General features: G+C 47.2%; 3 protein-coding genes across 3 annotated transcripts in view; 2 read left to right on the top strand and 1 right to left on the bottom strand.

Annotated features, from left to right (window-relative positions):
• The window catches only part of NDUFAF3 (NADH:ubiquinone oxidoreductase complex assembly factor 3), a 131,011-nt gene that overhangs the window by 56,435 nt on the left and 46,859 nt on the right, over positions 1–27,717 (top strand). The window lies entirely within an intron of this gene.
• Positions 249–26,682, top strand: P4HTM (prolyl 4-hydroxylase, transmembrane). The gene is made up of 9 exons (XM_074959601.1): positions 249–515; positions 1,265–1,346; positions 14,613–14,803; positions 16,004–16,100; positions 18,503–18,665; positions 21,403–21,588; positions 22,135–22,225; positions 22,824–22,947; positions 25,562–26,682. The coding sequence occupies exons 1-9, from the start codon at positions 249–251 to the stop codon at positions 25,777–25,779; spliced, it is 1,419 nt and encodes a 472-aa protein (XP_074815702.1). The 3' UTR covers positions 25,780–26,682.
• Positions 6,299–12,419, bottom strand: LOC141991368 (secreted frizzled-related protein 5-like). Its single transcript, XM_074959662.1, has 4 exons — positions 12,241–12,419; positions 10,587–10,756; positions 8,564–8,650; positions 6,299–7,532 (listed from the first exon to the last, which is right to left on the bottom strand). Exons 1-4 carry the CDS (start codon positions 12,417–12,419, stop codon positions 7,219–7,221), a joined length of 750 nt encoding a protein of 249 aa, XP_074815763.1. The 3' UTR covers positions 6,299–7,218.

Below are 27,717 nucleotides of genomic sequence, written 5' to 3'. Positions count from 1 at the left end.
CCTGCGGCGCGGCTCCGACCTCCCTTTCTACCAGGTGTCCGGGACGCGCTGACGTCACGCAGTTCGTCCAGCCCCGCCCCTGTGCGGTCGCGATGGCCATTGGCCAGTCTCTTCAGCGTGACTCCTTTGTGCTGCGACGCACGTTCTCGCTCCTCGCATCCCCGGTGCGTGGTGACGACATCACGCTGCCGTCCCACCCCTCGGGGCGGTTGCCGGGGTGACTGGGTGGGCGCTCGCGGGGCCGGGCGATGGCGGCGGCGGCGGCGGCGCCGCGGGCGGAGGGGCCCCCGCTGCCCGGGCCCCCAGCGGGGCGGCCCCGGCAAGTCTGCTCCCGCCCCTACTTCGTGGTGCTCATGGTGTTCGCGCACCTCTACGTGCTCAACGTGCTGGGGCTGCTGCTCTTCGTGCACCTCAGCGCGGGGGACGGCCCGGGCCCCGGGCCGCCGCCCCCCAGCGAGCCGCCCGCCGCGCCCGGCCCCCGCGGGGCCGCCCTGCCCCGCCGCGAGGGCATCAAGGCAAGGAGCTGGCCCGGCCCGACGCGGCTGTGCCCGTTTTGCCGGGGCTGGGCTGGCCCGGTGAGGGGGGACATCAGCTCGGCCTGGCGCTCCGTGCCGTGGGCTGGCCCAGCTCGGCCCAGCCTGGGCGCCGGGGTTCGCAGCCGGTCTCCGCTCAGGCGCGCACAGGGCGGGAGGACTTGGCAACACACAATGCGGCCCAGGCTGGCCTGCCTCCGTCTGCACTGGCGTGGTACAGATCGGCTCGGCTCGGCTCGCTGAAGTTTGGTCTGAGGTGATTTAGCGAGAAACAGTGTAGCGGGCTCGGAGTTTTGCCAGCTTGGTGCCATTCTCTTTTCAGTCTCCTTTGAGGGGTACAGGTCATTCCTCTGATGTGTTCTTATTAGTGCTCTTTATTTCTTACCAACTTCGGGGTAAACTGAGTCTCGCTATAAATGGGTGGCACTCCATTGATCTCAGTTGCACCATAGCTGAATTTTTAACTCCTTTCAGCTGAGTTTAAACCAAGAACTAACCTGCCCAGATCCAGGGATGAGGGGCCCAGAATTGAATTCGGACATCCAGATGCAGTAGCACACGAATTGTATAGAAAGGGACTCCTGACTGCCTGCTGTGTCTGTATAGATGCAGTCCAAAATTGCAGGCAGGCTTTTTTGGCATAGTGATTGTTGGATGCACAGTGGGGGGGAAAGTACTGAAAATTTCTGCCTGGAATGTAATCTGTTAATTCCTGCTGTTTTGTCCCCCAGGTTGGCCATAAGCAAAAGGTGGAGCTGGTCCCTAACAAAGTCCATTTCATGAGAACTCTCAGCTTGAAACCGCTTCTCTTTGGTAAGACGCACAGCCCCACACAAGACCTGCTAACACGGTGGCTGAAATCCCATTGATATTTTAATCCACACTGCAGTCTGGATATATTTGTGGCCATTATGGGCCCCAAGCCAATAAAGAGAGTGCACTGGAGTTATGGTAATTCAGAATCTGGTTGATAAAATTAAAAACACAGCTTTGTAAAAAGGAGAAACTTCTGCAGTAAATCATGAAACTGGAGTTTGTGTCTTCGTAGATGCTGTTCATGTGGTGTGAAATGATGTCTGAATTCTTTAAGTGGTAGCTTCAGAAGGAATAGTGAGGTGGCTTATGGGTGAGAACCACTGTCCATGGTAGAAGGTTTTGTGCCTTTCATTGCGTATGTCTTTACTGCAGAGTTAATTTGAGTTATCTACCCTCCAGTTACTGCTCTCTAGTTAGCCTAGCTCCAGTGAGAGCAATCACACTGTGAAATAACACTTGAGTTGCTGTTTGCACACTGCCACTGCACTTGCTGTGTGTGTCCCTTCTGTGTGCCCAGCCCATGGTTCTTTGCACTGCAGTAAGATGAGATGCTGTGTAAATGCTTTCCCAGCGAATTGTGTGAGAACTTTTCATTCCTTTCTGGGCATGCTGGGGAATTGTGGGACGGCATTAGAAGCAAGGTGGTCATTTAGCAAGTTGCTGAGTTGGAGTAACACAAGCTTAGCTTATATCTTCTCTCAGGCCAACCAATGCGACTTAAAAGCACCAGTGCACGCAAGTTAAAGGCTGGTGTGTGTGTGGACAGGACTCAAGTTAGGCACAACACTCGAGTTATAACTTGAGTTAATTTTGCGGTGAGGACAAAATCTCCGAAGCATCAAGGGGTTGGTAACTACTACCTGACTAGTAGATTAAGGGTCTCTGCTCAGGTGAGTTAGAGAAAACTGAGATCTGTTACTTAGTTGATGTTCCCCAGGAGACAGAGCATGACTGTTCCCTTTTATGTGCTTTTTCTTAGATGGTATATAAATGTGATAGCTTATGTATCCCCTTTTAACATTGTTAGCAGCCCAGTGCAATAAAAACAGGCCTGTGTGAATTCCGAAGACTGCCAAAGGCAAACTGGCAACTGGATTTCTGCCAACCTGCTTTGATTGTAGCTCTTCTGATTACTCCCACGGGGCATATGGAAGTGAGTGATAATGGCATTATAAAATTTATAGCTCTTCTCTTCTGCCTTTAGGAAATGGATTATTCAGACATATTTTTCAGATCTTTATTAAGATTTACTTATTAAGGCAGAGAGAATCAGTTCAAATTTTTGAGCTGCTTACCAGTTCTTTGGTTTTTATTTTTTAGTATAGTTTGAAGAATAAGTGAATGGATCTGATTTCCATAAAATGTAGGAAACTGATTTAAGAAAAAAGGCAACTATCTCAACTTCCCTTCTTACCTCCTAATCTCTGGAGAATCAATGTACAAACCAGCTCACGCTGCTTCCCACAGTCCCCATTGGCCTGGAACAGTGAACCATGGCCAGCGGGAGCTGCGATCGGCTGAACCTGCGGATGCTGCAGGTAAACAAACTGTCCCGGCCCACCACCGGATTTCCCTGACAGGCCGCGTGCCAAAGGTTGCCAATCCCTGGTTTAGTATATTGAAAAGATGTGAATGACTCTTACTGGACAAGTTCTTGTGTACAAGTTCTTGTTTGTCCAGGTGGAGAGAAACTGTTTCCAGCATAGGTACGAGCAAAACAGGGACACTAAATTCTTTATGGCGCTTTCACCATTGTTGTGTGATATGAATACGAAGAAAAGGATCCTTGTGGTTCATGTTACCTGATTCAAAGTGAAAGCTCAGAAAAAACCTAGACACGCTTCTTATTTAAATCCTTTTAATGCAACGAGCATATTTAAGAAACACACACAGCTCTGTCATTGATTCCTAAATACACAGTATTCATAACTTGTAAATTCCACAATAGTTTTCCTTCTGGCAGTGTGTAAAGACTGAAGTTTGGAACTGGTGTCTTATAAAAGTCACACACACACAAAGCCTCAATATAATCACAGGAAACACGGTGTGAGGAGTCAGTTTGATTTTACTAATTAAGTTTCCCTTGGGGCCTCAGTTCTAACTTACTTACCCTTATTGATTTCATTTACCTAACAGAGCTGATCCTGGCCTTCAAGAAAGTTGCTGTAGTTGACAAAAAAACAGACTTATGGCATAGTAGACTCACAACTTTATTAATCCAGTTTAATACCTCTCTTCTGGATTCTGGGGGTAGGCCTTGTTTTCTACTCCTGTTATCTGGAAATGCATCACTCCTGGAACAGTGCTTGATGTGTAGCACTTTACGGCCTTATACAGCTTGTACTGCTTTGTCCTCTGATAAGGAGTTCTTATTTAGGAACTTCAGCTCACAGACAGCTCTTATCACCCCACTGAGCCTCCCAGGACCCCTTGTTGACTTTAAAAGACCACTAAGGTATTCTCTATCCACAAGTTGTTTCAAGTTAACAAAACTGGTTTAAAAATTGATGTAGTGAAGTTGGAACAGCTCCACTGTGTTGACACACTTCAGTCTGATGATGAGCATCTCTTTCATCAATAAGAAATCAACACCTGTTGTGTGTAGACAAAGCAGAGAGGCTCTAGCTCTAAAGGACTTTTCAAGTTAATTAATTCAAAGGCTTTTATATTTATCAAAATGTTTTGCAGAGTTTGAGGACAAGTATAGAAGTGACTAGTCCACATATTCTGAATGCATTTGGGAAAGTGCAGTGCAACACTGATTTCAGGCAAAGGAGGTCATGTTAAAGACTTCTCATCAGCTTTGTGTTTGGGAGTGTGGCAAGGGCACTACTGGGAAATGGTTTTTTTTTTGTTTTTTTTAATACTTAAACATTTAAAAATGACATAGAATCTCATCTGCCATTGAAACCAAGCTTATTATTTCATAGAGCTAGGAAAGGTTCTTGCCGTGTTTGTTTTCCTCTTTATGAGAAAAGCTGATAATCAAATAATCCTGTTGGTATCAAACAAGCACTAGACAGGGCTTTTTCAGTCTTTATAGCTTTATAGATTCTGTGATAATTTAAAGTGCAATCTACTTTGAGGCAATTGTCATTTAAGAGACCACCTGGCAAGGAACTCTATGGTTTGGGCTCCAATTTGTAAGCCGAGGCAGGGAAATAAAAGCTTGCAGTCTCACTGTGTTTTTTAGATGTTCGACTTGGTACTGCACAACATTTGGATTAAAGGACTGGAATGATGTAAAATTAATATGGCACCCATTAAATGGATTAAAAACTGGCTTAACTGATAGTTCTCAACATGTAATTGTAAGCAGGGAATCGTGGAGCGGATGTTTTTCTAGTGGGGCCCCAGAGGGATCAGTTCTTGGCCCTACAGTATTTAACATTTATATCAGCGTCCTGGAGGAAAACATAAAATCATCACTGATAAAATTTACAGATGACACAAAAATTGTGGGAGTGGTAAATAATGAAGAGGACAGGTCACTAGTACAGAGCAATCTGGGTCGCTTGGTAAGCTGGGTGCAAGCAAACTGTGTGTTTTAATATAACAAAATGTAAATGTGTACATCGAGAAACATAGAATGCAGGCCATGTTTACAGGATGGGAGGCTGAAAAAAGATTTGGGGGTTATGGTGGGTAATCAGCTGAACATGAGTTCCCAGTGCAATACTGTGGTCAGAAGGGCTAATGTGTAAAGAGGGGTATCTCAAGTAGGAGTAGAGAGGTTATTTTACCACTGAATTTGACACTGATGTGACCGCTGCTTGAATGCTGTGTCCAGTTCTGATGTCCACAATTCAAGAAGGATGCTAATAAATTGGAGGGGGTTTAGAGCAGAGCAGTGAAAATAATTAAAGGATTAGACAATCTGCCTTATAGGGAATGAATATTTAATAATGGGCTCTTCAGTCTAGCAGAGAGAGCTAACACAGTGTAATGGATGGAAGATGAAGCTAGACAAATTCAAACTAAAAATATGGTGTAAATTTTCAGTAGTCAGGGTCGTTAAACATTGGAACAGTTTACCAAAGGGTGTGGTGGATCACTGGCAATTTTGAATTAAGGTTGGATATTTTTCAAAGAGATCTGCTCTAGGAATTATTTTGGTGACATTCTGTGGCCTTTGTCATACAGGAGGTCAGACTAGGTGATCACAGTGGTTCCTTCTTTCTGGCCTTAGACTCTATGAATCTATAAAAAATACTCTGTGCCTCAGTAGTCCAGAAGTTAAATTTGCACAAATATCGGGATGTGGCCAATTTCCCCAACTGAATTTGAACAAGGAAAGTCCTGGGGGGACTGCAAGCCTCTCCTCAGGTACTGCCAGAGATAGAGAAAATCTGGTTGCCAATTAATGAAACACTTTCAGAGCACTTAGAGACAGACAATGGTATCTGTAATGCACCTCTCTCCAAACAAATGTTCCATGTATCTCCCCTCGGCATGCTGGATGATCGTTAAAGTAAATGACTGATGATCAAGAAACAAAACAAACCTCACGTTGTAGGTAAACATGTCAATTGTCACTGTACAAGGAAGACCCATTTACCCCCAAAGCTTTTCTTTGCTTCCCTATTTCAATCCTGTGTTTACTGTATTTGCTCTAGTCTAGGAATACCTCCATACATATTTACTTTCACCAGGAATTCTGGAAAAGCAACACCTGTCTGGAAAGCAGGAGAACCATACCTGTCCTTGAAGATGACTGCTGTAAGTGTTTCTTTTGATATAGGGGATCTGCAAAGGATTTTAGAAAAATGCTCCTGTTGCCATTTTTGACTCTTTTAGATAAAGAAAGAAGGCGTGGAGGGATATATTTAAACTTTTTTTCCCCCTGCTTTGTTTATCATTGAGTCTGATCTTCCCAGGTTTTGACAGGGGACTTCTCAAATGGTCTCAGACTGTACGTCACTGAAGGCGTGTGTATTGAATCTTGAACAGAGACACCCTTTCTCCAAAATGCATGCTAGTCGCTGGAATTAAGTGGGTGCTACCAAAAAGACTTTTAAGCAGTCTGACTAAAAATCCCTTCGTCTCCCAGTTGTTCAGCTTTCTGTCCTGACTCTTGGGAAATCCTCACTTCACTAGTTCTTCAGTCACCAGGGTCTTCCTAGGTAGACTGATTTTTTTTTTTTTTTTTTTTTTAGTTCCCTTATTGAATTAACCCTTTTGGACGACCTTTCCTAGCAGAAAGTAAAAAGGGCAGAATTCCAACATTTTCCTTTGCAGGTCTCCTTTAAAACTTTAGCCATTACATAGGCAGCCCTGTGGCGTAGTTGCAAGTGGTGAATACAACTGCTGGCCATGTGTCTCACCAAGCAAGGTGACCTGTGTGTGGAAATGTCTTTGTAATATCTCTGGGCCTACAGCAAGCTTGCACTTACGCAAAGTCTGTGTTTCAGGGACAAACCACAGGACTGAAATTACTACCACGTTTCAGTGTGAAGGGAACAGACAAGAATAGCTACTAGGTGTCTCCTCCTGTCCAGTCTAAGCTGAGGACTTTAGTTCACTTATTCCTGCTACTACACAAGCTTGCCACATCTATTAGAAACTGGGTTTCCAGTGCAGTAGGAGATAAAGAAGAACACAGCATGTTTGTGTCTTTCCATTTCTTGGAGCAACAGGTGACTCCCTAAGCCCTTAATTAATTAACATGTTGTACAGCAATCCCTTAGTGAAATGCTCTGTAGTATGGCCTCTAGACCTTGGCTATTGACTACACTGAATCCCACTAAAAGATAGCCATTGTACCGACCCACATCCCCAAAGCCCTGGTTGTCATGGATTGTTTTCTAGGTACAGGGAGGGGAGCAATTTCCTATGAGTGGAGCAGAGATTTCTGAAATCTCCTGCCAGACTATGCTCGGCACCGGTGGTGTTTCCATCGCCGCACAGCCTGCTGCAGGTTCCTGTTCTTCTTGTGCCATGCATAGGCCTTGTTTACGACCACCTTGTCATTCTGCACCTCTCCACTGATGACATAGACTCCCGTGTGTGTACCTCTCATGATGTTGCGAACACAGGTGGCATCTAGGTCTAGCCAGTGCTGCAGTCTTGGGTGGATTTCCGCCCGGAGGAGGGGGCCATGCTTCAAAACCTCCAGCTTGGAATCCATGTCAAAAGCAGAGATGGTGGAGGTCATGTTCTTCCTGGAGATTCTCATTTTCACAGCTGGAAGAAGCAAATATGAAACAGTTACCTATTGTTATTACCCACCTGATTTATGTTCATTCCCTTTGGGATTTCTTTACTGCTGGTGGTTAACTAACTACCTCCCTCCCACTTCTGCTGGCAACATACAGAACTTTTCCATTTTGGATGTAATAAGTGTCATAGATGTTTCCCTGACTCAGTGATGTCCCAGCCAAATCAGGGGAGGTTGCGCTCAACTTGTAATCCTCCAAATCTGTGATTACAGCCTTTCTAGTGCCAGTAACTGTTCTCTTCACTTCTGCTTTCCTTTGAGTAGGGAGAAGGATGAGTGCTCATGAAGGAGGTTTAATGCCACTGAATAGGCAGAGGCACAGGGCAGGAAGTGGTTGTGCAGATGGCCTTGTGCATCTGTCCAGTGCACCTCAATCCTGCTCTGCACTCCCTTTGGTGTTCCAGTCTTAGCCTTCCTCTCAGTGCTGGGGCTGCAAGCACTAATATCCTTGTCAAAGTTGTCCAGGATTTAGCCATGAAGATTGTGTGACTGAATGCTGTAGAACTTTGTGGAAATTAAAAGTTAAGCAAGCTGTTTGGCCCAACCCCACTACCTGCTCCAGTCTCTGGCCTCAGAGCAGAAACAGTGAGTTGCAGGGATAACTGTGTTGGGGTTTGATGTGTGTAGGCTGGAGATGACCAAGTGTATCTGCCTTGATAGGAGTCTGATTTGAACTCTGGCCTCCAAAGTGAACCACATGATTGGCTCTCGCAGCGTATGGGGGAATAGAACCAAAACCAATCAAAAATGCATAATGCAGGATGTTGGCCTTGGTGCAAGCCGTGAATTGTGGGCAAGTTGCCAGAGCAGCCCTGAGCAGTTTGGACACTTGACATTCAGCACGTAGGTGAGGAATGAAAACTGTAAAGCTGGAGCCATACCTTTTCCAAGTCTTTCTTATAGCAAATAGAAGAGGCTTCCAGGGGATGCTGCTGTTTGGTTGGCTATCAGAGGGGAAGCAGCAGCTGAGGTGGGAAGAAAAGGTACGTGTACTCACTGAAATCGTTGGCACAGAAGTTTTCCAGTATCTCCTTGGTGGTGCTGGCTTCCTCGAGCTCACAGTCCCTACAGCTGGCTCGGGGCACTGCTGCAATAGAGACCGAGTTATAGCATTCTTCTTGAACTTTTCCAAAAGCTCCTTGATGTGCCATTGAGAGCCTGGGAGATTCAAGTGCTCTAACAGGCCCAGCAACAACAGTGACACTGCCAGCTTCCACCATCAGTGTGCTGCTCCTCTGAACTGGAGCAGCTCACTGGAGGGTTGAGATGAAGTGCAGCCTCTGACTCATTCGCTTCTTGGGCTTTGTGTTTAGTCTGTCAAGGAGGGAAATGATAGGATCTTTGCCTACACACGTCCCTGTGTTACTACCACGTGCCCAGAGCTGGTGTAGATGAATACCATTGTTGGAACACTCACTCATCACACCAGTGGCAGCAGTAGTGAGAACTTACAGAAGGAAAAATCATCTCCCAACTTGTTGGGACAGTGTTCATCATTGTCTGCATTTGCCTTGGTGTTTTCTCCATTCATTGATTATTTTCCTCTGTGCTTTGCTTATGCTCAGCTTTGCCATTCCCTTCTGTCACGGCTCATGGCATCTCAGGGTATGTCTTCACCACAAACAAGCAAAGGTTTGTTCTTAACTCATTAGCTAACTTGGCTTAAAACAGCAGTGAAGACCTAGCAGCTCTGCTTCCAACTGGGTTAGGGGGTTAGTGCTCAAGTTCAATCCCAGGCTCCCCTAGAGGCTTTAACTCAAGCTGCTAACCCGAGGTAAAAGCCATGTCCAAGGTAGCTAACCTGAGTTAAGGACACTTTTTTGGGGGGCAGGGGGGTACTGAAGACTTACCCTAGCTTCCAGCTGGAAGCTAGGCTGGGTCAGTCAGTGGGCAGCTGCTTTTGAAGGCAATGTAAATGCTGTTTGTTGCATGGGCTGGGAAGGATGGATGTGTATTTGGCAGCCTAGCTGCTTTTCCCCCTTCTGAAATTAAAGCACATCACTTCTGTGCTCGGCTCAGGGTCTTCCAGAGTCTGCCAGCACCAGTGAATAATTCAACTGCCTGAGCGTCATTCAGAAGGGAGAGCAGGGTATAGTGCTGCTAGAGGTGCAGGCGGAGTTTGTCTAGCCTAGAGCTTCATGTCCTCTCGTAAGTCACGTTCGCAGACACCACTATCAGTACCAATGTAGACGCTCCACGAACCCTGTGTCCTGGAACAAATGTGTGTGGAGTGTCTAGATGAGCATTTACACTCGTGTTGGTGAACTGGTGGTCACCTAAGAGTAGCTACAGTAGGGGCCAACCCTTAGTGAGTGAGATTGGTTCTTCAGGTGTGTGGTAGAACTGTCTGTTATGCACTTGTTCTGGAAATGCTGGCAACACCAGCAGCCCAGGTAAAGGAGCACAACATGGGAAAGGTGGTGCTGGGGAGGATTTCTCCTTAAATTTTTACTTCAAAGCTGTTTGAATTTTGCTTCACACCTGCTGGCCAAGAGAGGAGCTTGTGCCCTTTTTAGCTGTTTTCTGATGTACAAAGGCGGCCTGAATGGTTTTTCTTACGCATGTTTTTTTAACTTTAATATTGAGAATATTGAGCTGAACATCATTGGCTTTGCTGGACGATCTTGTGGCTATCTGAGCCTGTGTAGCATTAACTCTTATGCCTTGGAGGGGCAGGCATATTAAATCTGTAACAAAGTCCTCGTTTCTCCAAAATGTTAAATAGTGATTGAAATTGAACAGGTTTTAACAGAAATAAAACCGCAGACTTCTGAATAGTCTGACTAAAAATTCTTCCCCCTCCTAGCTGCTGCTCTGTTTTCTCTCATTTCCTCAGTTCTCCAGTCACCACAGAATTCTCCTGGGTGCACAAAACCAGCATTTCTATTGTACAAAAGCCTAGCAGAATTAAGAGGTCATTTTAAAAAGAAAAGCCCAAACATGGCACAGGCCCCTGTTTTTGCTTTGCAGTTCACCTTTAAATGTTATCTATGGCAAAGTGGGTTAGAAAAATGCCTTACTTCTCCTGCTCGAAGTGGTTTCATCAGTGATTGTTGAAATGCATAAGTTGTGATCTGCAGGGAACTTGTTGCAGTTCAGGATTTCAGGCCATGGGTAGCCATAGCAAGCCATGATTGGAGCACAGCTGTTCCTAACAGCTTCACAGAGGCTGCGGCAGGGGTAGATGAACCTAGTGAGAGAGACAGGACTGTGCTGAGTCTTGACCTTTTTCCTGCAAGCACAAGTGAAGGGTTAACTGTTCCAAAGCAAGCTCAAACCACCAGCCTTCTTAAATTAACAGCAGTATGTTGTACCTTGGAATGACATACATATTCCCTACAGTAGCTTTAGTTTGCAGGAGGCAGAATACAACAAGTACAGTCCCAGAGGTTTTCTCTAGGAAGGAAATATCTGAGTACTTTGTCTCAAAAATTGGTACTGATTTTCCAGAAACCATGAGTAAAGTGTCTGTACCGGTGTTTTAAATTGGGATTAACCTCCACAGGCATTGTCGCCACAGGTTTGCATGTTAATAGTGCTGTAGCAGTTTTGACACACACTCTGAATATGCACATTTTGAAACCAAACAATAAACGTTTGAGCGTTTGACACAAATGGGAGAGAATAGAATAGGATGAAGTTATGGGCCGAGAGCCATTCCCTTCTCCTTGTGAAGGGTGTAGGGTGTTGCCACGGCCACCCATCTTCCCAAGGTGAAAGCGCTTGCTCTAGTGATGCAGCTGCTGCTTGTGTTTCTGTTCTGTTCTAACCAGGTCCCTGGAGCTCCTAAATTGCTCTGCAGTTTGTTGTCAAGCCACCACAAAAACTAGGATTTGTCCTTTGTAAGAACCCCTAGGTGCTGGAGCGTGTGGGGGGGTGTTGTGTAAGGAGAGGTTACTGGTAGTGATGCAGGAGCAGGATTATTTGGTTCAGCACAAGAGGAGTGGGAGACAAGGATCTTTATAGGTAAAGTTACTGGAAACCTGGAGTGGGAGAGAGGAGTTACTGTGTGCAGCACAGGGGAAATTCACTGTGTGCAACTGTGCAAGAAACTGGACTCCAGATGAGCCCATGTGCCGTGTCTGAGGGACATGTGGAGGGGGAGAAACACAAAGGGGGCCAACACCTGGAACAGGAGAGCAAAGAATTTAGAAGCAGGAATACAAGGGTTGCTGGTGGTGGGAGGCAAGAAGAGGAGCGAATTACTGTGTTGATATTTCGGGGATGGCCAGCCTCTGTGTGGAAGCGAAGAGAAGATGGGGGTTTTTTGCACACTATACAGAAGCTGGAGCATTGGGTGAAGACCAGCATGGTCTGCAGGTAGAAAACCACCAGTGGGTTTTCTGAAGTAATTACAGTTAGAAAAGTGTGTGAGTTATAAGGCAACTGATCTTCAAATTAAATTCAAAACCAAGGACACATTTCAATTGTCTGGCAGGATTTTTATTTCCCCTCAGAAATGCCCCCCGGTAGAGGGGGGGAAACCCCTAGTGAGTCATCTCATTCATCCCCCTGCCCATGCCACACTCTTCCTTACAATACTTTGGTGCTTTGTCCATTCTAGTTCTAAATGACTTTAGCAATTGTTTCCCAGCTCGTCTCAGGAGACTGTTCTCCTATTGGGAAGCTTTATCTGACAGACCATGTTGAAATAACATATTTGAAATGCCTTACCTGTCCAAGCAGATAGGTGCAAAGAGTGAGCAGAGGAAGATCCTGGCATCTGGGTGGCACTCTCTGGCTAGCAAGGGCAGCCAACTAGAAGACTGCTGGATCACCTCTGCCATAGTCTCATGTTCCAGCAGGTTGGGGATGCGCATATCTGAATATCCAATGTCGTAGCACAAGGCCATACTTCTTGGAATGAGCATACACCTGGAGGAGCTCCTCAAGAAGTACCCGTAAACTCCTGGGAAGCCCCAGTTTAACAGACATATGAAGACAGCCAACAGCCACTGCATGCTCAGTGTAGGAAATCTGCAGTTTGCTGCATCCATTCTTTCTTAGGACCAGTAGCTGTAAAATGTTCAGAGAGCAGGTGAGGCTCTGCCTTTTGCAGTGCACTGTGAACTGACTTGCTCCTGACTGGGAGATGGTTTTTATAGCATGAAGCCACCTCTCTGCTAATCCAGTCTCATTAAATGCAACCCTCTCGGAGCTCTTGTTGGAAGACGATACCACAGTTTGTGTTTGCCTTGATTGTTTGGATTTTTGTAGGGGGCTTGGCTGAGATCAGCAGGTGTTGATGGGGGCACACGCTGTGGAACAGCTTGGGGCCCCCCCTGGCTTGGAGCTCTCTGTTCAACACCATTATGCTGGCCCATCCTCTTCTCCGGATTAGTCATTATTTTAAAAATGCCAGTGTTTTCCTCCCTTTTGTTTTTGTGGAAAAGCAATCAAGTGTTGCCCCAAGTCAATTAGGAGCCATTTGTTTAGCTTGATCCATTGTTAAACAGGCAATGGGGTGGGATGGCCCTGTGTTCGGAAGTTAACCATTTCAGGGAGGTTTCTGCCCAGTTTGGACAGAGCAATTCATTTGCAGCCATAGGGAAAGCTGTTTACACACAGGATTACCAGCATTTGATTGACACAAACTTCATCTAGCAGTCTGTGCCATAGAAAGCTCATTCTAGTGAATACAAATTGTATTTTGGTATGAAATCCAGGTGCTGTAATTTAGGAGAGGTGGTTCCTTCTCTAGCTTATAATTAAATTCCAAAACCTTTATTGTCATGTTATTTCAGTCCAGTTTAGGGAACTTAAAGTATTGGGGGTATTGCTTGTCAGTTTGCTCAGTTCTTAACTTGTGTTACGTCACTAACTAGAAAGTGGCAAGTAGATGTTGCAGCTCTGCAGTATTTCTATGAAGAGGATTATGTGTGCTGCCTGTCACAGGAATTGTTCCCTACCAGGGGAGTTCTGGACACACATTGTGTTTTGGGGGGGGGCTTCCTGGGAAGCGAGCAGCAGTGTTGTTTTCTGCAGACTTAGCACCTAGCTGTACTGAATTAGAAGCCGCCTGCTCACTGTGGATTTTAGCAGATAGCCTCCATTCTAAACAGAAGTAATTACCTTAATTTCTTTTCTTTTCAGTGTGTTTCTTAATTGGACTGTGGTCTGTTCTTAGCCAAGAGAGTTGCCAAAATTCTAGGGGAGGTAGTTCAGATAGCAGGAGAGTGGTATTTGAGCTTTCAAAACTGGACTAGATGTGCTTTCCCCCTTCCTACAATATCTTCAGTATTAATGAGGTTTGAGTGTAGCTGGTGTGTCCTATGGGATCTCTCCAGTATCTCACTGACCAAGATTGTTAACCCCAAACTCCATTTGACTGGAATTCTTCTGCCTACATAATCACAGATGGAACTTTTCTCCTTTGAAAATTGTATATAATCTTGGTATTGGCTCTATAAACTGCTAGCTTTGTGTTGCTAACAATGGACGTGTGTGTGGGGGGGAGCTTTGATATAGTGTCTTGGTTCTGTTAAGTCTGTAATACACCTACCCCTTATTTTTGTGACTGTCAGTGGAATCTCTCTTCTTCCCCTGTGGTATAAATCTGTGCTCAGAGATCAAGCATCTTAATTTGGAACCGAGACCACCTCACTGAGAGTGTGGGAGTGAGGTTAGAGGCCGTCTTCCCCTTTCACATCAGTGGATTCTCTAAGTCAGGCTCCACTGAAGAGCACCTGGTTCTCTGCCAGATTCCCCTCCAAATGAGGGCAAAGAAAGCCTAACAGCACTGCAAACATGCCCAACACAAAGGCTCTGGGTTCTCTTCCTCTAGAGTAATTTCCTGTAACTAGGTATTTAGTAGAGTCCCTAGCGGCCCAATGGTTAGTGCTCTGTGCTGCCCCATTGGGATCAAGCTCCATGGGGATGAGTGGGGTGCATTGAAGGAGAGGATATTAAACTTTCTCCTCCCCCAAATCTGTTGGGAAGCTTCTAATTTTCTCCCCCTTTCTTTGTTATCTGCTATTGGTTAGGGATTTCACTGCAACAGTTTCCTCGGTCTTTCGTTCCCACTTTCTTTTTTTTTTCCCCTGCAGAAATTCCAGATTTCCTGACTGAAGAAGAGTGTAAGCTGATTATCCACCTAGCTCAGTTGAAAGGACTGCAGAAAAGCCAGATCCTGCCTACTGAAGACTATGAGGAGGCCATGGAAATGATAGAAATCAGCCAAATGGACATCTTCAACCTCCTGGATCACAACCAGGATGGGCAGCTGCAGCTCAGAGAGGTGGGGAGAAACCTAGAGAGGTTTGATATGGGGACTTAAGAAGAGAGGCTGTTGTGAAGTTGCTCATCCTTGTATAGCTAATTGTACCAAGGCATGGCTGGAGCCCAGCACAGAACGTTTCACTACTTCATTGGAGGAGGTCAGGTCTCTACAGGACTGCAGCATGGAAGGGAGACGTCTTATAAATCTGAGAAATGTTCAGTAGCAGTGATCCTGCTGGGGGGTTGCTAGGAAATGTCTGCTCTGATCAGCTGGGCAAAGGCTCCTATGGACTGAACTATGCAGAGATAAGAGAAAATGTGCAGTTTTGTGTTGTTTCATATCTTCAGGGCTGTAGCTGGCACTGGCAGGGCTTTGCTTGGTGAAGCCTGCTGAGCTAGCTATGCCTTCCCATGATGGGCAGGGCACTGCAGAGTCGCTGGTTAGAATTCTAGATCTGTGTGTAAGCTACTGAGTCCACTAGGGTAAGCAAGTGCAGAGAAGGCCTCCGAATAAATACAGCCATTGTGTTACAGCACAGGATTGGGAGTCACAACCTGGATCCCAGTCGTGCCTCTGACTCAGTGTGTGACCCTGAGCAAGTCATTTTCCCTGGATGTGCTTCACATTTCCCCAGGTGTAGAATGGGGCTAATGACCCTTACCCTCCTTTGTGAAGTAACTTCAGGTATGTAGCTGAAAAGCTCCTATGTAGTTGCTGAGTATTGCTCTTGATCATAGTGTGACTGCAGAACAGGCCTTCTTCCTCCAAAGCCTGGAGTCTGTCTGTCTAGCTCTTTGAGGCGTTTCGTTCCTGGATCCTCCTCAGAGCAAACATTTCTTTCTAAACCATTCCCTTCGAAAGTCTTTAAATGGCACAAGTGAAAACATTAACTCTGTAGCTGTTCAGTTGACTGTCCCTCCAAGGGAAAGGAAGACACGTGCTGCCTTTGGTTGGCTGTTGGCTGGCTTACTCCCAGCTGTGCTTTATGATGGCATAAATTGAAATGTTAGAGCAGGTGCTGATCACACTGTTATAGCTAAGGTTGCAAAATAGCTTCCATTTGAATCCCTTTCTCAGGTGATGCACTGGAGCCCTGCTACCTGATGTCCTTCAAAGAAGCTCTCTCAGGATTCAGCGCTACCAGCCCATAGGGTTTCATTAGCATTACAGAGGAGCAAATCATTGCCCAGGATGTGACTATCTTATTCGTAATTTCAGGTGCTGACCCACACCCGCCTAGGGAATGGCAGGTGGATGACCCCTCAGAGCATCCGGGAGATGTATACGGCAGTCAAGGCAGATCCTGATGGCAATGGTGAGAGGGGCTTTGAAATACAGCCTCTGAGAATCTCTTTTATCTCTAGCATATTGGAGACCAGATCCAGTGCTGTAATGTGAGGCTGGATCCAGAGCCTCATCTGTGGAAAAAGCCTGCTTTATATATACCAAAATGGAGAATCCAGGCACAAAGCCCACTTTCTCCCTTTGCCAGTCACCACCAACCCTAAGAGCCCAACCTGTGAAGTAGGTAGATTTTATTCTCGCACACACGCCCTACTTTCGAATGGAGAAGTGATTTGCCTGAGCCCACACAAAAGGCTGCCTGTAGAGCTGGAAACAGAACCCATGCCTCTGCCTGTAAGCTGTGCCTTAATTTGTGCCACTGCATAATGGAGAATCCTTTGGGTGCAGCTCTGCTTTGTTTCCCTTTAGTTAGTTCTTGGGGACCTGCAGCCCCTTTAATCACCAGAGCTGTAAGATGCTGCTGCCACACTCCCACCTTTTCAGGGGTGAGTCATGTCTCCTTCCTGCTGCTCACAAATTTGGAGAGCTGCCCTGCTAGCTCCCCTTCCTGATGAAAGGGTGTCGGGGTCAGTGGACATGAAGGCAGTTTCCTCGGTCAACTCTTGGTGCTTCTCTCCCTCTCTCTTGCCATCAGAGTTTTAATATGTTCCAAGAGCCAGTTCCGCCCGTCCTTCCCCTGGCCTCCCAAGAGCTCCCGCTGTCCCAGGCATGCAGTTTAACCTTTCCTGCTCTAATTAGAGCACCGTCAATTGAGTGACTCTCCATTTCCTAATCAAATTAAGTAAACATGCAGTCTGTGCACACTCACTTCCAGTCGCCTGGCTCTCTGAGCAGCCCCAGAGGAACTGCTTTGGAGCCGGGGAGCAGCATTTGGTGAATGGGAAATTTGGTTAAATATCCGGTCAGCACGCTTGCCTCAGTGCTCTCTTGGCTCATGAGGTCCTTGGCTGGGTAAAGGGAGGATTATCTAACGGTCTGAACTTTAATAAATGAGAAGCTTCAGTTCCACTCCCGGGGCCGTGCTCTGTGCCATTGGCAGGGCCTCACTTCCAGAGTCCTGCTCCCCTCCATTGTTACCAGCACAATGGGCAGGCCAGGTCACAACCTGGAAGTGGCACTGTGTCATTAAAGGCGGGGCGGAGGGGCAAGACTAGGAAGTTGGGACAGAAGGGTGTGTGCAGACATCTGGAAATGGTGACAGCTAATAGTTCAGCATCTGGGGAAACTGTCCTAACCTTCCCTCTGACAAGCCCCTTTCTTCCCTCTTGGGAAAGGGGACAGTGGGGTTCTGTGTCCACCTGTGGCTATGAACCATAATTTCTTGTCAGCACAGGGAGTTCTCTTATGTTCAGGGGCAGCTGGTTTGGGTGTTTGGTTTTCCTTTTGGAGGCTAACATTTCTAGTCCACAGTTAGATGTGCAGAGCTGTCTGGGTACACGCTGATTGCTGTGCTGGTCTATGAGGTTGCCACACTGCCAGCATATGAAACACGGGGCTAGACCCCAAACCTGATTCTTCTTAAAATAGAAAATGTCAGGGTCTTCCATAAATTGGGAAAGGCAAAAAGATAATCCTGCTCTCTGCTACTCACACATCACCATTACAGTGGAGAGTCCAGGCATGCATATCAGGACACCCGTGGAAGAAAATGTCTGTGTTTTAATGGAAGCCACCTTTTACATCTCATTTCTTGATTATTGTCATTCTCACAGTAACTGTAACATACTCTGTTGCATTTGCCTTTCATGTTTCTCTTTGTCTTTGAATTACATAAATGCAGAAAAGCTTCACAATCAGTTTATAAACTGTTTTGCATTCACTGTTTAAAATTGGCAGATACATTCTTGTTTGAAACGTGGGCAGAGTCCTTCTGCAGAGTTTTCAAATCAGAGTCCATTTATTCATCCAGTAACAAGTGGCAGTGCAGCCTTTTAGCTAAGGCATTTCAAAGGGCAAATCTGGAGGGGCTGTTTATTTCTTTATAGTAGATTACTTTGTGTTCTTTAAGAGCTCTTCACAGTGAAAATATGGGTAACCAAAATGTAGCCCCAGAGTTCTACATCTCATGGCTGTTGCATTCCTAGAGGTCCCAGCATGGCCTCTGCCCAGATAAAGACGGAATTTTGCATGCTGGGACCTGTTGTCTTCACAGGTGCATCGCCATATTAGAGACAAGAGCAAGTGCAGTCTTCCCTATTTAACACCTCTCAGATGTGGCTCTCTGGCTACCAGTGAGTTGCCAGTGCAGCCCTCAGACACAGTTGCAGGCCCTTGGAATGGTGTGCTTTCAAAGGGTAAAACCCTATGGTGCCTTTCGGTAGGTAACTGTCCCTGAAGGCAGGACACTACCAGGGAAATGTGCACCTGGACCAGAAAGCTGAAAAGACAGCCTGCTTTCCTTCTCTTTCATAGGTGTGTTGAGTTTGGAGGAGTTTAAACAGCTAAACATTCGTGACTTCCACAAGTACATGGGGAGGCAGAAAGTGAAGATGAGTGATCTGGTGCGGAACAGCCAACACACGTGGCTGTACCAGGGTGAGGGGGCACATCAGGTCATGAGGTCCATACAACAAAGGTAAAGGCACTGGCAGGGGAAGGATGCTGTGTAGACACTGCCATTGTGTCAGGGGAAAGGTGGGATGGGCACTCGTGGGGGCGGTATACACATAAGGCAAATCAGCTGTGCCCGGGGTCCCGGGACAACACAAAGTGGTGGTGGTCTGTTCAGTCATCATGGGGTAAGAGCCTTTGGAAGAAGGGATCACTGAATGCTGACACCGAAGAGGGAGATTCCCATTAAGGCTTGAAATTCATCTACAAATGCGTTGTTCTGTGGACAGAAATGAAGCCTTCAGCAACTCTTTGCTTCTGGGAGCAGCCTCATAGAATCACAAAGACTCAGTGTTACATGGGATAACTAATGGAAACATTCACCGGGTGAAATTGTTGCCTATTCCAAGGGTTAGCTAATTTGCCAGTAATTACTATGCATTTACTTGTACATCTCCCTGGATCTCTCCCAAGTAGAACTGACTGCTAACAAATGTAGTTTTATTCCAGTTTAGCTAAACCAGTTTAATCCATTGAGCATACATCCAGTGATATGCCTTGCTGTGAAGGTTTGGCCCCATTTGTCCATCCATTGAGGTTGGATTCAGGCCTGCACAGACCTCAAACCCAGCCCTCCTCACAAGCCCTAATCTGAGATACTCATTCACTACAGATGCAACTGAAAGTCACTTCCATCTCCCGGCAGATCATTTGGCCTCAGTGGGCTTGAGAGAATTAGTCCTGGCCTAGCAAGTGGGTGGCTAAAGTGTGGTTTGAGGCCTAAAAGTGGCTCTTTGCTCACGAAAGCTTATGCTCAAATAAATTGGTTAGTCTCTAAGGTGCCACTAGTACTCCTTTTCTTTTTTCCTCTTCAGTGTGTCCCAAAAAGAGAACTGGTCCCAGTGTGTTATATGCCACTTTGACCAGAGTGGGACAGCAGCTTCTGTTTGCTTTGTGCCTGTTAGCTGAAGCCCATGGGCTCCTGGTGCAATGCCAGCGTGGCCCTTATTTGGGCAGTGTTGGGGTGTCCCTGCTGAAGCGGAAGCTTACTATTCCAAAGGCTGCTATTAAAATCTTTCGTAGGATTTGGAGGTTCTCAGAAGCCAGAGCCCACATAATCTTTGTACAGATGTTGTGATCCTGGCCTAGCATTGCAGTCCTCTTCCCCCTATCCCAAAGGGGTAACTACTCTGGGTTCTTACAGACAGTGTATCTGAGAGGTTCCTGCTCGCTTTGGGGATGATTGGAGAGGTAGGAAGTTCTTGAGGGGGACAGAGATCCTAGAGCACGAAGGTCTGGTCTCATTGCTCGCTTCCCATGCACCTCAATCCTGTTGGGGATGATGCAGAACAGGAAGCAGAGGGATGGATGAGAAATGTGATAAGGCTATTGATAACTAAGTATTTCTGCCCTTCCATGCAGTCCTATCATGGTCCCTCTGCTTTGCTAAGGATCTCTGAACTCTATAGGGTCATTTGCAGGACCTTTGGGAAGGGGAGGACATGGCACCTGGAGATCTCCAGGGACATGTACAGAAAGGAATCTTTCCCAGCAAGTGGCAGCCCTGCTGAGTGAGAGCAGCTTAGCCAGGAAGTTTCTGATAAACACTGACTAGGCTTTTCTGCTCCATTGTTCTGGCTGTCCAGTTCTGCAATGGGTCCCCTTATTCTGTATGCGCTAGGTGTGGTGCTGTGCACAGTGTTTCCAAAGAAACTAAGGTATAAAAGTACACCTGGTACCTGCTGGTCCTCTGGACTCCCAAGTTCCTCAGAGCAGGGAGGTGTTGGTCACTGGTCCGTTTCTCCCACTGTATAGTGCTGATGTTGACTGTGCAGTGAGTAAACATCGTTGAATTGTTCGCAGAAACATGCATTCCAGTCGTCTTATAAGCAGGTTTGGGTATCTGGTGACCTTTCTTCTTGGCACGAGGCCCTTCGCTACTGCAACGAGGTGACCTACCAATTGACTTAAATGACAAATGTCACCTTCTGCCCCTGGCTGATTGCCACATCGTGTGTTGTTCTAATGCAGTTTGATTCATTCAGGCAGAGCCCCCTCTAGGGTACCTTTTGAACGTGCATTGGCACATTCCCTTTACCTCAGGCTCCTGGCTTCTGCTCGGGGTTGAGAGGGCTTGGGTTTACACACACTATTCTCTCTAACTAGGGGAAAGGAGAACATTTTAAACCATTTAAAATGCTCTCTGCGTCTCAGCTAAGAATGACATCCCATGGGGAAACCGGGTGCTGGAGCTGACAGGCTGTGAGGCAGGCTGGATCCTACCGGAGGGATTCAAAAGGGAGGAACCAGCTTCCCTGCACTTAGATCCATCCTGGAGACTCTTCTACCCTAACACCTGTGTGAAGTCCCCAACTCATAAGACCAGGGAGAGAGGCCGTGGGATAGTTTATACACTTGAGAACCATCGATTTGTCTTATCAAGGCCTTGACTAGTTATCACTGGGCCCACTTGCTGCAGCTCTTCTCCTCTGCTCCTCCTCTTAGATAGGCTCTTTGAGGCAGGAAGCATCTCCCTGTCTGTAGAGCACTCTGCACGTTCCTGGTGAGCATAGTGGGATTCATAGAAGATTAGGGTTGGAAGAGACCTCAGCAGATCATCTAGTCTAACCCCCTGCTCAAAGCAGAACCAACCCTAACTAAATCATCCCAGCCAGGGCTTTGTCAAGCCGGGCCTTAAAAACCTCTACAGATGGAGGTTGGCTTGTTCTGCTTCTCCCCGACCTGCATTCCTGCTTCCCCAGGGTGATGCGCTTGACCCGTCTGCCTCCTGAGATTGTGGAGCACAGCGAGCCCCTGCAGGTTGTGCGATATGACCAGGGAGGGCACTACCATGCTCACGTGGACAGCGGGCCGGTGTTCCCAGAGACAGCTTGTAGCCACACCAAACTGATCGCCAATGAGAGCGCTCCCTTTGAGACCTCCTGTCGGTGAGTCGTGCACTTAGCTGTTAGCTTCACACCAAGCCAGCTTGGTGACCGGGCTCAGTCTGGGATCACATTTAAAAAGAGACCTATCTAAAGTGATCTGGGTGTGAGATGTGGGGCTGAAGGCAGCTCACTTCACTGCACATAGATTGTGGGTTTGCTTGCTACCTTGCTCAACTGAAATGAGACTGAGGGGGTTAACCCCTTTTATCCCTCTGGCCAGTACAAGAGAGGCACTGACTGGCTCCAGGAAGCTGTTGGCCCATCCCCACTGGAGGCTAGAACAGTGCTCCATAGTGGGGATAATCCTCCATTTTAGCCACACCATTAGGAGCAGATGAGATGGTCCCTGTTAGCCTTCTCCTTGGAGAACAGTGTATTCAGGTTTTGGGCCAGGCAATACATCCTTGAGCCCCTATGCACATGCCAGCAAATCTAGCCCATTGGTTGTGGGGATAGGGAGTTTAGGGAAGGGCTTGTGCGACAGCCTGTGGGTATCTTCACTATTCCAGTTGCACCCTGTAAGCAGCTGTGCTCTCTGTTTTACAGCTATGTGACAGTGCTGTTCTACCTGAACAATGTGACGGGGGGAGGAGAGACCATCTTCCCTATAGCCGATAACAGAACCTATGAAGAGATGGTAAAGGAGCCTCTCCCCCACCTGCCCCCGTCTGTGTTCTTGCTGGCCCCTGAGCTTGTTTGTTTGTGGTTGGGGAAAGGCGGATTTGGGGCTTGGGTTTACACATGCTATACTCTCTCATTAGGGGAAAAGAGAATGTTTAAACCAAGTGATAATGAATGTGGCAAAGCCGAAAAGGAAGAGACTAGTACAGGGCTGTGTCTAACAGGGGGACATTGGAGAGCCTCCCGGGGAGAGTGAGCCAGTGCCCTAGCACCGGTTCTGCTTTCTTCTTGCATCTTGGCAGATTTCCTCACAGGAGGATGAAAGCTCTCCTCATTGCATGCACTTCGCTGTCACTCTAGCTGGTGCACAAAGGGAACGGGAAACTATTCACGTGGCCAGAAGGATGGCAGAGCACCTGGGGCAGGGTGGGGAGGGCGAGCAGCTCACTGACTTCTGTACTGCCTAAATTGACTGCTGCAAATGTGAGGGGGAGCCTCCTGTTCTGCCTAATGCAACAGAGCTGTTTTAATGGGGGATATGATGGAGGGGGGCAGAGGCTCCTCATCCCAGTCCTATTTGTGGGGTAATGTTTATTCTCGTGTCTTTTTCTCAGTCTCTGATTCAGAATGATGTTGATCTACGAGACACACGGAAAAATTGTGATAAGGGCAACCTGCAAGTGAAGCCACAGCAGGGCACTGCTGTCTTCTGGTACAACTACCTGTCAGATGGGGAAGGTACTGTCCCCCCTCAGCACTATGCCTGTTGGGAGGGGAAGAGAGAGAATTTGGGAGGACAGCAGCCTGTTTCTTTGGGTCTTGCTGTTTATGTGTTGTGGGTCAGGGCATTTCTTCACATGAATTCTGAAAGGATGGCCAAGGAACAGCAACCGGGAACTGATGAGCACTGCTGAATTCTCCTTGGTAGTAGCTGGGCTGAATCTTCCTGTGTTTACAGCCAGAAGATCAATGGTTCCTAACTTCTTTGGAAAACTTCCCCAGTTAGCAGCCTAAGACCTTGGCTGTACCAGCCATTGCTAGCTGCTTTCCTTTCAGCTGTGTGAGCTCTAACCCATCCTGGAACCTGGGCTTCAGTTCTAAGTGTGTCCTTTTGGCATGATGCGTTATACAGATTGTCCAAGTGTGATAGAAAGGGAGAGAGCCATCGGATCTTGGATGTGGGGAGAAAATTACAGCCTACACAGGACTTTGCTGTGAGGTTAATCTCCCTCCATCCATTCCTGCTCCAACATCAGGTTTCCCCATGACTTGATATCATACCTGCAGTTGTGTCCCTACTCCCTGTGGTCAGCACAGGTTTCCTCATTCCTGATAACCGGAGTACCTCTTTGCCCCCTGCATGTTGACCATTGGATGAAGTATGGGGTGTAGCTGTTTGCACTGCTGAGAGACAGTCGCTCCTCTTTTTGCATTCTCCTCCTTCAAGTTTATAGTCATTGATGTCGTAGCTTAGTGTTACGCTTATGTCAAAGCCAAAGCTCCATGATGAGTCAGAGCTGGCACAGTCAAAGGAAACCAGTCCCAAGAGCCAAAGGTGCTGATGTTGGTGCAGAGGCATTAATCCTGGGGACCACTGTTCTTATCTCGCAGGATATTGTTTTCAGAGAGTCTAGCTCTGTGTTAGTGTGTATGTCGTTACCATGATTGCACACACATAGGGGTCAGTGCATTAGCTAATCAGACACTTGAATGTATCCTTGTGCTGCGCACCACGTCTGTCTGAAAATCTAGTCCATAATACTGGGAACTAACTTGTTCAGACTGGCATGTGTGGATTTCCTGTGCACCTCTTGATTCCTATTAGAATCCATTGGATGAAAATTTCTTAACACTTCAAAAACATATATGGTAAATGCCTGCTCCCTTTTATACTGGTCTTCTATTGTCTGTTAGTCAGACTAAACAGAGGGTTGGGATATGCTTGAATCTTCCTAATTGCAGGTGCATGTAACCCAGGGTATTGGGACACTAGATCAGGAGTTCTCAGGGCACATTTTTTGCTCTTGCTGGTGGTCGTGCTCTCACTTTTTTTCCTAAAATACTTAATTAGCTTTAGGAAAAACAAATAAATATCACATGCACACATCCAAATCATTGTCATTTATTTATTGCTAGCTAATAAGTCTGTTGTGAAAAGTGATATTAACAAGCATACAGGTATCGCTTTTCACAGCAGACTTACTCAGCCCTGTCAAGCCTGGGGACAAATTAAGCCCTGGATTGGTGGGGGGGTGTTGGGGGCCAGGGGCAGTGGGGGGGAAGACGGGGGGTGGGGGCTGGAGCCCCAAGCTCAGTGGCCAGAGCCTGCCCGCCCTCTGCCTCACCACCCCAGGGCTGAAGCCTAAAGCCTGAACCCCACTGCCCCTGGGAAGGTGGGGAACTCACTGGCTGCCTGATCCTCCAGCATTGTTCCCCAGATTCTCCACAGGGTCCCAGCAACCAACGTCCAGGCGGTGCATCCAGGAACAATAGGGAGGGGCTGCTACTTTGTCCCCCTCTCCCCCCCCAATCACAGCCCAGGAGGCTGTGGCCCCAAGAAAAGCCCCCGGTGGCCGCATTTGAGACATGCTACACTAGATTTTGGGATCGTGGTGGAGAAAGGAAAGGGGATTACAGCTGCCTTGTGAGCAGCCTGTGGTTTCACCTACAGGAAATCCCAGCAGAGGGTAATGAGGCATCACTGCCATGGGGAGACTGAAGGACAGGTCTGGGCTCCAGCCACTGCACAAGACTATAGAGAGCCTCAGTGTGCTGTAATTGAGATCCCAGTGGCTCTGTTCAATAGCAAACAAACAGAATACAAAGAATAGCTGCTGATGTGAGTTTGATGCGGAGTAGGTCAGAGAGAATCAGCGGTGCTGTTGGAAAGTGCTGGGGATCGGCCATAGCTGTAAAGTCAGTTGTTTCTTTTACATGATACGATTAATTATTTTAAAATACAGATTTTACCTTCCAGCAGCCATGGGATTTTGCCTTCTACTGGCAACATCTGTCATTTCTGTCCTGCTTTGAAAACTGTTCTTCACATCCACCAATGTTAAGTCCACAGGTAGTGATTAGTCAGCTAGCTATGGCAAAGCTAATCCCTGGATTTCTCCCTTAAACCAAGTCGCTGTCCTAAAATCATAGTAGCTGACGTGGTCTGACATCTCCTTTTGGGCTGGATTGTTGTACTTGTCAACAGGAGAATAATATGTGCAGGCCAGAAGTTAGTCCTCGGCCACATGTTTGTCTGCACTCCACTGCCCTAGAGAGACACTGCAGGGTTGTGAGGTATAGTAGACTGCAGTGCTTCCCAACTTGACAGTTATGGTTTATTTTCCTTCTGCAGGCTGGGTTGGCGACCTGGATGAATATTCCCTGCACGGAGGCTGCCTCGTCACTCAAGGAACCAAATGGATTGCCAACAACTGGATCAATGTTGATCCCAATAAGAGGCGCCAGCTCCAATTCCAGCAGGAGATGGCTCGCTATGCCAAAGAGGGGGATGAGGCCCAGAATGAATGGACTGTAGATAAATCCTGCAGCAACATGCATGTGGAATTGTAGTGTCCCAGCGCAGCTGGGCTTGGAGGTGCCTCTTCAGTAACACTGTGGGACCCTTTTTGCACTTGCCAGTTTAGTTTATATTGATTTATATTTGGTATTCTACCCTTCCCCCTCTCCCCACACACATCCCTGCAGAAGTCTCAGGCTCAGCTGTAACCTGCATCTCTGTTGGTCAGACTGGGAAAAGCACTCCAGTAACGAGCATGCTGGGAAGCAGGCCTCATGCTAATGAGACGGAGGTTGAGGAAGATTTTGATAACATGTATTTTTATTTCAGGGTTTTTTTTTTTGTGGGGGAGGTCCAAGTATCAGTGAGCCCTGCCCAGCTGAGGTTTCTTGCCTCTCCAGGCAGGGCCTTCTGCAGCGGAAAGGTGCTGTCAGTGGGTCTGCAGGCTTTCAACCCCTCTTAATCCTGGGTTTCTGTTTTTTTCCCATTGAAATGGATTCAGTCTCTCTTTAGCTGCCTCCACAGGGGTTTCCTTGGCACCTGCCAGTTTCTGTCCCTAGAGCATCCTGCTGCTATTCCCTTCTCCCTCCAGAGCATGAGAGCATCAGCTCGGCTCTCCTGACCAGTAATTGGCAGCACTGTCAGCCAAGCCTGAGCCCTCTGGTATGGAGGCTGTATAATCCAGGAGGGAACATGGGAAGTGGGGTCACTGAGCTTCTGCATTAAGCCACTTCCCTAAATTCCAGTCCCATGATGTGAGACTGATTAGGGGGCAGAAGGGTGTCACTCCTCCTGTATTAAGAGGAAGGGAAGTGTTGCAGGTGCAGCTGTGTGACTGTGGAGATCTTACAGTATAATGCTAATGGTGAATCCTTCTCAGGGGTTGATGTGGTTCTGAAATGCTTTTACGTTGTGCTGATTATCAGGGAGAAGGGAAGCTTTTATGTGCAATAGCGGCAGGGCTGGGGTAAGTGGGGGGGGGGGGGAGGGCGGAGGAGAGTTTCACTCTAACCCCGTGATTTGTGTGGTTGCCTTGCTAGGTTTTTGGCTGTTTTGTGAAGGTTCCTTCTGCCAAGTGATTCATTTGCCCCCCAGTCATGGAGCTACATATATATGCCAATGTGTCTGTAGCAAATTGGAAGCACATGGGGGAGTGACTCCCAGTGCCTCTCTCCAGACAACTGAACAATAGACGTCTCCGTGTATCATCATCTGATCCTCACGTGCTGAGGAGTTGGTCACTCCCAGCTTGCCTCAGCTTGAAGCGTTTTCTTCCCTAACTGCTGTAGATTTCAGTCAGTGTTTTTTTTGTGGGAGGGAAACAATTTGAAATGTAGTGAAGAGTGGAACAAATCCCTGTCTTGCCACAGCATAGGGCATGTGCTGAATGCATGACTGCAAGCTCTGGAGATGGGATTTCTTCATTGCAAGTACATCCAGAAAGTCAACAAGTGAAGGTCCATGCAGCCCTTAGGGCTGAGTGAGCCTGTTGGATGTGCAGCCACCTGCTGAGGATGTGGCTGGAGTTGTGGCCGAGGAGAGAGTTGGGTTGGTTGGTTGGCTTGCTTATTTATTTATTTAAAGGCTGCTGAACTGAGGAGAGGGCTCAGTGTGCTACTTCAGTGCCTGGTGTTCAGGCCTAAGGCCAGGTGGATGCACTGATGATCACAGCTCTGTCTCAGTGTGATAGTATTAGGTTATATGCCACGCTCGTGAGAGAGAACTTATTGCATCAGGGAAATCTGCGGACAGTCCTGCTGCAAGTTACCCTGCCTAGCAAGGAGATTAGCCATGACGGAAGGCGGGGGAGGGAGGAAGTGTTGCTATGAAATCTAATTCCCTTTTATTGCTCTCTGCGTTTTGGGAGCGGTTTGAAATGTTCAGCAGAACATTAGCCCCAAAGAATGGGGGTTGTCCTATAGCCCTAGCACTAGGAAACTGGGTATGTTGCTAATATTTATTACTGTGTTACTATACTGTTACTCAAGTAG

The sequence above is a fragment of the Natator depressus genome, chromosome 7 (assembly GCF_965152275.1).
Source record: "Natator depressus isolate rNatDep1 chromosome 7, rNatDep2.hap1, whole genome shotgun sequence".
Classification (NCBI taxonomy): Eukaryota; Metazoa; Chordata; order Testudines; family Cheloniidae; genus Natator; species Natator depressus.
This window is presented reverse-complemented; position numbering and strand designations above follow the sequence as displayed.